At 57.3% G+C, this 9875-nt stretch overlaps 1 protein-coding gene across 1 annotated transcript in view; it reads left to right on the top strand.

Moving 5' to 3' along the window:
* LOC123324068 (histone-arginine methyltransferase CARM1-like) overlaps positions 1-9875 on the top strand; it is a 29547-nt gene that overhangs the window by 1848 nt on the left and 17824 nt on the right. Inside the window, exon 3 of the mRNA XM_044913074.1 lies at positions 27-200. Within this exon, the coding sequence (XP_044769009.1) occupies positions 27-200 (174 nt within the window). The remainder of the gene's footprint in view (positions 1-26; positions 201-9875) is intronic.

The following is a 9875-nucleotide window of genomic DNA, read 5'->3' as shown; positions in this document are numbered from 1 at the left end:
TTCCGATCTTGGCACCGGCGGCGCAGGGGCGGCGGTCCCCGGCGGCGCGGGGCCCTGCGCGGCCGTGTCCGTGTTCCCCGGCGCCCGCCTCCTCACCATCGGCGACGCGAACGGCGAGATCCAGCGGCACGCGGAGCAGCAGGCGCTGCGCCTCGAGGTGCGCGCCGGCCCGGACGCGGCGGGCATCGCCCTCTACAGCCGTGAGTGCGGGGCCCCGGGGCTGGGCTGAGCGCGGGGGCTGCCCACGAGGCCGGCCGGGCGGGGGACCCGGGGCGGGAGGGACGCGGCCGCAGCTAGGGGCCCCGGGCCCCGAGGGTGAGGGGCCCTGAGCCGTGGGGGCCTGGTGTGGGGTCCGTGGCGCCGGGCCGAGGGAGATGGGAGAGGGGGGCCCCCCGAGTGAGGGCAGTGGAGGAAAGATGTCAAGGGGCAGAGAGAAAAGAGGGCGTGCGTGGTGGCCAGAGGTGAGGTGCCGGGAGTACGGTGGGAAGCGGGAAATGGGGGAGTGAGGGCCCTGAGATTGGGAGGGGGTGGGCAGGAAGTGGGGTCCGACCCGGGAAGGTGAATTCGTAGCCGGGGGTGGGGGTGGGGGGTTGGGGGCTGGGTGGGAGGGAAGGGGGCCTGGGGTATGGGAGAGGTGGGAGTCCCCGGGGCGGGTGTGGCCGCCCTAGGGGAGGGAGGGAGGGGTGTGGGCAGCCTTTGGCCATCTCTCGGGACTCCCAGGACTGCTAAGGACAGTTGGAAAGTGGTGCCCGGCCTGGGGTGGCCTGGAGGACCTGGTTCCACCCATCGGGAGCGTTTTGGCGTTCTGGATCCCCGTGTGGGAAACTTCTAGACCTGGGGAGAGGGCCCCTGCCCGGGTGGTGCGAGCCGCTGGATGTGCTCCTGGTGGAAACGTGGAAGGGTAGGGCTCCTTCTTGATGTCCGGCTCCGAAGTAAGAGGTAACACAGCCTCCGCCCTCGCCACGGTCCTCCGATCTTTCTTTTTGGGGATGTGAGAAGCTCGTTACATTTTCAGAAGCTAGTTTCAAAACTGACATTTCAGTGGAAAAAAAAAATCACAAATGTGTTTGCCAAGGCCCCTGAGTCTTTGTAGTTCATCCTTTTTCTTTCTCTGTTACTCTTTTTTTATCTGTTCTGGTTCCTGACTGCTTGTTCACATTTTGCTATTCTGTTTCATTCAGCTTTGTCTCAGGGTTTCTTGCACTGATGCTCTGGGCGCCACGGAGGACGCCTTTCCTGGCTTTGGCCTGTGTGAATTTTTTTTTGCCACTTTGGGAAGGGGGTGGGCCAAAGGAAAGTATCTGGAGCAGTTGGTTCACACAGGGTTCTCCCTGCACCTCTACTTGGAAAACCCAGACTTGTGGAGTTGTGCCTCCCTTCCAAGTATCACAGCTCTTTCTACTGGGGCAGAGCTGGGTTTTCTGGGACCAAATGAGAGGAGAGAAGGGTTTCCCAGGTGGGCGTCAGAACTCAGGACAGGCACTTAAGCTCTATCTTAAGTTCAGCAGGATCTCCCAGATGATAAGCATGGCCATTCGTTTGGCAAGCATTAATAAAGAATAAAGATGAGCAGCGTTTCTCCAACTAGGGTCCCGGGGCTAATCCTCAAGGCAGTTCCAGGACAGTTGGATTTTTTTGGTAAATAACTTCTTTTGATTTTTGGACAGTTTTTGATTTATAGAATTATTGGGGACATAGTACAGAGAGTGCTGATAGAGTCCACACCTGGTGTCTTGTTTTTTTTTTTAAGATTTTATTTATTTATTTATTTGAGAGAGAGAGAGAGAGAGAGAGAGAGAGCACGCACTAACAGTGGGGAGGAGCTGCAGGCTCCAATGCGGGGCTCGATCCCGGGACCCTGGGATCATGACCTGAGCCGAAGGCAGACGCCCAACCAACTGAGCCACCCTGGCGTCCGCCCACACCTGGTGTCTCCTAAGCTTAACACCTTCCTCCAGGAGAGTTTTTACATTCTGTGTTTCTGTGTTGTGGGTAATCTCGATGTTGTTACTAGTTATAAAGATAACATTGTCTTTTGGAAGTAATTTGTAACTGAGGCATTTGTGAAAGGGGGAAAGTCCGCATTTCTCAGATTGAGATCCTCAGTCAGGGATGATATAGTCTCAGGGGTCTGAAAGAATGTTTCCCCCTTGATGCTCAAGTAACATTGATGTGGCGCTGAGAACCTGGGTTCTGGAGTCAGCCAGAACCCTGGTTTTGTTCGTTCCTCAGGGCTGCCATGCCACACGTGATGGCTTAAAACAAAAGGAATATATTCTCTTACAGTTCAAGGCCAGAAGTCTGAAATCAAGGTGTTGGGAGGGTCACACATCTTCCGGAGGCCCTGGAAGAGAATCTCTTCCTACCTCAAGCAGCTTCTTCTGGATCTAGGCCTTGCTTGGCTTTTGTCAACAGAACTCCAGTCTCTGTCTCTGTCTTCACATGGCCTCCCCTCTGTGTCTCTCTGTCTTTACTATAAGAAAAGCCCTCTCACTGGATTTAGGGCTCACTCTAAATCCAGAACAATTTTATCTTTGAGAGCCCTAAGGGGGTGCTTAGGGCTCGGACATATATTTTCAGGGTCTGTTACATGGACTAGATCGGTGCCCTACTAGTATCCGTCTTTGTGCCTCAGTGTGTTTATCGGTAGAATGGGGGTAATAGCAGGACTTTGTGGCATATCATGTGTTTGCTCAATAAACTCATACTTTTTTGGTGGTAGCACCTGCTCCCATTACAGGCTGGGCCTGGCGGTGACCTCAGACTTGGCTGGGTCATTGTGCAGGGTGAAGCAGAACTGGTTCCTGAGCAGGCATGGAGAGGGGGGCGCACAGGGAGGGGTCGCTCTGAAGTGTCCCGGGGGAGTGTAGAGTACCAGGGCTGAGGTGTGGGGGTGCACCCTGCTCCTGGATCTGCGAGCAGGCCTGGCCCGCCGGGTGTAGACTGCTAGCCCGCAGTCCCTTGGAGAAAGTCAAAGATGGTCCAGCCACTGTGGGGATGTGCGGGGATGCGGCGGCTGGGTGGACCAGGGGCACTTGGGGCCTGCTAGGAGCTTTAGGCCTTGTCTTGGGATGCGCTTCCTTCCCTGGCCTCCACATTTTCCAGTCTGGACCCTTCTGGGACCTGATTGCTTTGGCCAGATGAGAAGGTGGCAGAAGCCCTGTTCTGCTCACCGGTCTCTGGTGAGGCAGGGTCCTGTGAGCTACGTGTGATTCCAGACCCCCCAGGATTCAAATCTGTGTGTGGGTAGGGACAGGGAGCTTGGCCAAGACCCGAATCTCCCCCTGCTCGGGTGGGAGGTGAGCCTGAGGTATGCTTGGGTGCTGGCAAGGGTTCTGAACGCGGGGTCTGACTGGCGTGGGTCACTGGCTGTGCGGCCTTGAATGAGCCACTTCGCCTCCCTGAGCCTGTTTCCTCACCTCCAGCTGCACCTGCTGGGGCGCAGCCTCGCTTTCCCCCTCAGCAACGGGAATGATACCACTTGGGGCCCAGAAATTTGGGTGAAGCGGAACGTGGGAGTGTGCAGCAGGGGTATCTCGTGGTAAACAGTAAATATTCCTATAGAAGTTATCGACGATGGCGTGGGTATTGGTATGGAGTGATGAAGAGCTGGCTTTTCTAGGAGGGAGCCCCTTATGCTGCAGGGCCGTCCAGCTGCAGCCTCGCACCCCCGGCAGAGAGAAGAGGGACCCCGCGGCTGCAACTTCCACCTCGGGTCGGGGTGCGGGGTGGGGCTGGGGAGATGGGTGTGGGTAGCCAACATACAACCCTGTTCCTTGACTTCGACACCCTCCCACGTGAGAAAGATGACAGCTGCAGAAGGCCCTGTCCCTGTCACCCTGCAGTGAACGATAACCCTCCCCACCCCTCCTCGCTGTTTGAAGTCACCCTGGCCTGTGTCCATGGCAGTGGCTAAATGGCAGCTACCAAACGAGGCCGTTTTCCCTGGGCAGAGGTGCAGATGTCCTGGGCCTTGAGGAAGCTTTGGCAAGGCCGCGGGAGTTCTTGGATGCAGGGAGCCCTCCCTTTGAAAGGAGGCAGCTTCTCGGGAAGCCCGTTGTGGGGCGGCCAAGGCAGAGAGCAGAACAGACTCTCAGTTCCTCAGGCCCACGAGTCCTTTCTGGAGATGACTGTGTCACTTTTCTTTCTTGGTCAGTGTGAGTCAGTTTGCCTGGTTCTGTGGACTCTCCCCGCCCCCTTGGCTAGGAAGCGATGTACAGCCAGACTGGTTCTGATAGGGGCTACGTTTCAGTTTGTGGGGGGCGTGCCAGGGTGTGGAAACCCCAGAGAAAAAACCCCTTGTAAAAACAAGGTGGAGAATGGCCTGCTGCCATAGACCCGGGAGCTCTTGTGACTTCCTCCAGTCACAGTCGTATGGTAGCCCCCTGGCAGCTGGGGGGAGGGGGGGGACAGAAGAGTTTGTCACGTGCCCAGGCTCTAGGACCTTCAGTGTCAAGCTGGGGTGACACCCCAGGAAGTTAGTAACACCGGAGGGGCATTCCCATTCCAGTGGTGCCCATAAGATGCTCCTGCGTGCTGTCATTGTATTGAACGTTTACTGGGTACCGAGCTCTGTGTGAACCTGTGTGGACAGACTCAAATGTTTGACCTTGGGGGCAGCTGGGGAGAGGATAAGAGCATAAATTAGGGTCTATGGGCAGACGATGGCCTGTGAGCCAGAGCAGGGCCTCTGTTTAAACCACGAAAGGGAGCTTTGTACGTTTCTGAAGGATCTATTAAAAAACCCCCAACAACTGAAGTAAGAATATTTAATGACAGTCTCGCAAAACCTAAAATGTTAACTTTGCTGGCCCTTGACAGAAAAAGCTTGTGGACCCCTGGGAGAAATGAACGAAGCAGGCAGGAGGAGAAGGGGATACGGTGGGAACTTGGCCCCAGCCCGGCTCACCAGATCTTTTAAGAGAAGCTGAAAAGCCTTTCTTTGGGTACATCTGTTTGTTTTGATTGTGGAGTGTCCTGATCACTCAGGCCCCATAGAGTACACTTTCTGGACTCTGTGGGCCAGTTAGACTGACAGGTGTGGCCGTTGCTCTGTGTTATTGCTTAGAATAGTCCTGGGAGGTCAGGGACACTACTCCCATTTGATTGGTGGAAAAACGGGTGAAAGGGCTTGACCAGGTGACGTGGCTAGGCCGGCAGGGGAGCTGGCTTTCAAGGTCGTGGCTGTTGGACCCGCTCATTGTTTTACTGCAGAATGGTTCAGTGAAAAAAGGTGGTCAGGATTCCATTTATTCATGCATAACAGAGATCCAGAGTGGCGGTAGCTTAAACAACAGGACATTTTATTTATTGTGCTCACGCTAAAGTCCGGAGGGTGGCAGATCAGGGCTGGTGTGGAGGCTTTGCTTCCGGAATTCCTTGGGCCCAGGTCCTTCCAGCTAACCCCCCCTTCCACCATTTCTAGGGTGAGGTCCTGTCCTCGTGGATCAACATGGCAGCTGGGGTCCAGCTATTACCCTGGTGTCCAGACAGCAGGATAAAGGAAGGGACAAAGGTGCCGAGGGCATGGGCCAGGTGTCTGTTAAGGAGAGTTCACAGAAGCTGGCTCTGGGCGCTTCTGCTTTCATCCCATTGGCTAGAATGGGCAGTTGCGGAGCCACCGCTAGCTGCAAGGGAGGCTGGGAAATGTAGTCTGTAGTCTGAGCGGTCCGCTGAGCTCAGCTCAGCTAATTTCAGGGTTTCTCTTTCTGTAGGAGAGAGGACAGACACTGGGAGACGGTCAGTCACCTTGGCCACAGTAGGTAGGATGTGGACGTAGCCAGAGTTGGGAAGGGTGTTCCTGGTTTATGGAGGGCTCAAGTGGGGGTGGGGGGCAGCAGCCTGGTGTGGGGCAAAGGGGTCTCTCTGAAGAATGGAGGAGCCAAAGCGGGGGTAGCAAGGTTAGGTCCAAGTGATGTTTTACCAACGACAGGGCCTTTTCTGTATATGATCAGGAGCTGCCCACCATTTTCCCCGGAGGGGCCTACATGATAAAATGTTATTTCTGAAGACTACTGTGGCAGCAGGTTGCAGAGTATGGGAGCAGGGAGAGAGGGGCCTGTGGAAGCTTCCAGACTAGAGAATGCAACAGGAATGTAACTGAATAGTTTCACCTTAGCCTGCCCCAGAAGTGTGTCAGAGGCCCAGAAGTTGTGTTATGGAACAGAAGGTGAACTCTGCCCAGGGCAAAGGCCATGACCCACCGCCAGGGGTTGTGAATGACCTGCTCTCAGGTTTGCTTCCCCCTATGTGGTTGAAATAAAAGGAGACCCCCCGCTATTTTTTAAATTGTGTGATTTCACGTCAAAATCTGACTCTGTACTTGTGAAACCTCAGAAGGGCTGGCGGACCCGGGCCTACGTGCCCCGAGGCAGAGCTGGAGAGCGGTGCCACCTTTGGGAGGGGCATGCTGCCCCAATTTGCCCGAAGTCCCCCTCCCCCCTTCCTGCTTGTCACTGCCCCAGCACAGAGACTTCGTGCCAGTAGCCATTTGTCCTTCCACTTGCAGTGGTTTGTTTCTTAAAATAGAGAGGCATTTCTGTGAACCCAGGCTGCCCTCGGGTGTGGGAAAATGTCCCTTACCCTTAGCCGGCACCCTCCTTCGGCCCCTGGCCCCTTCCTCTGGGCATCTGAGTTGGAGCCCCATGGGAGTGGGGGGCTGTTACCTCAAGTCCTAAGCTGATCTGGCTTCCAGTCCTAGGTCCCGCCCGCTGCCCACCTCCCAGCCCCCCTTCCTCCTCTCTACCTGCCCAAAGCCCCTCCTTGGCCATTTGGAAACCCAGAAGTTCTTTTTTTTTTTTTTTTTTAAAGATTTATTTATTTGAGAGAGAGAATGAGAGAGAGAGAGCACATGAGAGGGGGTAGGGTCGCAGGGAGAAGCAGACTCCCCGCTGAGCAGGGAGCCCGATGCGGGACTCGATCCCGGGACTCCAGGATCATGACCTGAGCCGAAGGCAGTCGCTTAACCAACTGAGCCACCCAGGCGCCCCCGGAAACCCAGAAGTTCTGAAAGCCTAGCTTGCTGCTTCTTTGACAGCAAAACCTAACCTGACCCAAACTCTTAGGTTGGCAAAATCCCACCTGAGCTGCCACATGGGGCTCTTTACAATCTCTGTGCATCCAATTTAGTATGACTGTTCACACCTTTTGGGGTTGTGGGGACCTGTGTCTAAGATCACAGGTGCAAAGTGGCCAGTGCCCCGAGCCGCACCTGGCAGGCATGCACCACGTCACGTGTGGGGATCTGGACGCGGTGGGTGGGCAGGGCCTTTGGGCAGAAGGAGAACGGCGGGAACTGAGGTGCAAGGCCTCTGACCAGGTCAGATTTAGCAGAATGGGAGAGGCTTGGGAAACTTCCCCGGCAGGTGCCTTTCCTTTCCTGGGGAGCCCGCCTGCTCGATGCCCGGGATCTGCTCACCACCTGCAGAGGTGGTGAATTTGCCAGGACAAATGGGACATTCCCGTCCCGGACAGGGTGGAATGGAGGTTCCAGACCTGGGACAGACTTGCTGCGCCCTGTGGAGAGTGGAGGCTGGGAGGGGCTTCGGGCAGCGCTGAGACAGGCCTCTTAATTCGAAGTCCTCAGTTTTGCAGAAGACTAGAGGATGCAGTTTTGCAGAAGACTAGAGGAACAAGAGTCAGTGGTTGTGACCTCGGACCAGCCTCCTTGACAAAAAGGAGAAAAGGGGTGACGTTGGCACCTGTCTGGAGGGAACACACCTCAGCTTCTTCGTTGTGTGTCTACCCGATGGACCATGGCCATAGCATTGCTGTTGGCTCTCTCTGCATGTTTCTGGGGAAAGGCTCCCCGCTTTTGATTGCCCTCCGAGGGATCTGTGACATGAGAAAGGCGGAGCGTCACTGGAGGATAGCCCTGGATTGGGAAGTGAAGTGGATGCCTCTGGCTTCTGAGGAATGGGGGTGGTCGGTGGGAGAGGTGGGGGCCCTGGGCCTGTTGGGCCGGGGCGCGGCTCCGATTGGGCAGCCCCGAGAGGTCAGCGATGGCTGTCAGAGTGCGTGAGAGCCAAGGGGAGGTCACTGGATTTCTGATCAGGAGGGGCAGCCCCTTGGAGGGCTGGGGGAGGGGACCCAGCCAGATGGCAGGTGGGGGGGGGGGGGGGGGGGTGGAGTCTCCAGGAGAGAGGAGGAAGGGAGGGCCCACGTTGCCCAGGCCCCCAGGGCCTACCCACGGTTCTTTGAAGATGGAGAGACCTGACCTTCCATCCAGCCAGCCACAAGCGTGTACTGGGCGGGGGACTTGCTGTCTTTTTATTGTGGTAGGTTACCTTTCGTCTGCCTTTAAACAGCTAGCAAAAACGGACTGAGCGTCTGCTGTGTGCCAGTTACTGTTTTAGGAGCTGGGGATACGGTGACGCCCCAAGCCAAGCACATGCTCCCACATTTGCCGATCTGGGGGGTTGTGTGACAGGCGCTAAGTCAACAGTCACCTAAACACGTTGTACTTAGCGCTCAGTGTCCTCGGGAAGAAAGTGAACGGGGCAGAGGCTTGAAAATGCTAGGGAGGGCGGGGTGGGGGGCTTGGCGGGGGTGGGGGGCCCTGCTTGGGTTGGGCGCCAGAGCTTGTGAGAGAAGAGCAGGTGGGGCCCAGGCCCGGCTCTGCGCCTCGGCGTGACCTCTCTGTGTCTCTGTTCCCTGCACTGTAAAGTGGGCTTCTTGATGGCACCTCCCTCGGAGGGGTGTTGTGCGGGTTGTTGTGCGTTAATGGAAATATTTAAAATCGCACCTGGCAGGTGGGAGCGAGCGCGTGGGCCTGGCCAGGGCAGCCAGCCGCAAGTGTGGCTGGAGCTGGACGCTCAGGGGGGAGGGGAGGCCTCACTAGGGGGTCGGTGGTGTTTATTCCAAGAGTGTTGGGGAGGGAAGTGACACCTGTAGCCGTGTCCGGGGCCCCAGCCCAGCTCCGTCCCCTGGCCTTGCCCTGCAGGGTGATCCCTGGCGAATGTCTCCTGCATCTCCGCCTCCTTGTCGGTGGGGAGGCTTCACCGAGGGGCTTAGCTGGTGGCAGGTGTGCCTGAACTGGAGGCATAGCTCTGCACAAGCCGGACACGATCTCCACCCCGCGTACTCCCAGTCCCGGGGAGCAGAGAGAAAGTAGACGAAGAACGCCATCTCCCCGCTGAGGGGGACATGGCCCAGGACCAGCCTGCAGAGCATGGCAGCCGAGGAGCTGAGCCTGGGCGGGGCGCGGGGAGGGGGCGCCTGGGCAGAGAGGGTTGGGGTGGAAAGGAAGAAACTCCTGGGGACAAGGGGGCAGTGGCTCTCGGGGGGAGGGGCTGGGGTCAGTCCTGCTCTCCTGGGTCCCTGTCTCTCTGCGTTCCCTGGCTGGAATGGATGTTCTCCCTTCCCCCTCCGGGACTGCGGCAGCCTGTCTGGGTCAGAAGCTGCTGGAGGTCATGATTAGTATAGGCGGTGGAGCCTCACCTTGATGTGACCTTGTGACTTGGGCCAGGCGATTGCAGCTCATCTTCCAGTTCCTCTAGGAGGATAGAGGGCAGCTTGAGGGTTGGTGTTAGCCCAGCACACAGCGGGGTTAGTAATAACACACAGCATAATAGGTCACTGGTCTAAACCTGCCGTGTTGTCTGGAAGGGAAGCTGTGTGCCAGGTGTGGGCCGCCAGGTGCCTGTGACCGGAAAGCCCTGAGAGTTCGAGGGCTGGGAAGGACCGTGGTGGCGCCCCGCCTGGTCCCCTGGTGACTCAGGAGGGAACCCCTGCCCATCCACCCTCCCACTTTCTCACTTTGGGGACTCGCTTGGGAGGCTTCAGGATTCAGGGTTGCAGGCGAACTGTGTGGTGGGGCCGCTGGCCCCTTCTCCCCCGCCGGCCCCTTCTCCCCCGCCGGCCCCTTCTCCCCCGCC

Source organism: Neomonachus schauinslandi, chromosome 1 (genome assembly GCF_002201575.2).
Source record: "Neomonachus schauinslandi chromosome 1, ASM220157v2, whole genome shotgun sequence".
Classification (NCBI taxonomy): Eukaryota; Metazoa; Chordata; class Mammalia; order Carnivora; family Phocidae; genus Neomonachus; species Neomonachus schauinslandi.
Note: the sequence above shows the minus strand (reverse complement) of the source record. Positions and strands in the feature narration are given on the sequence as shown.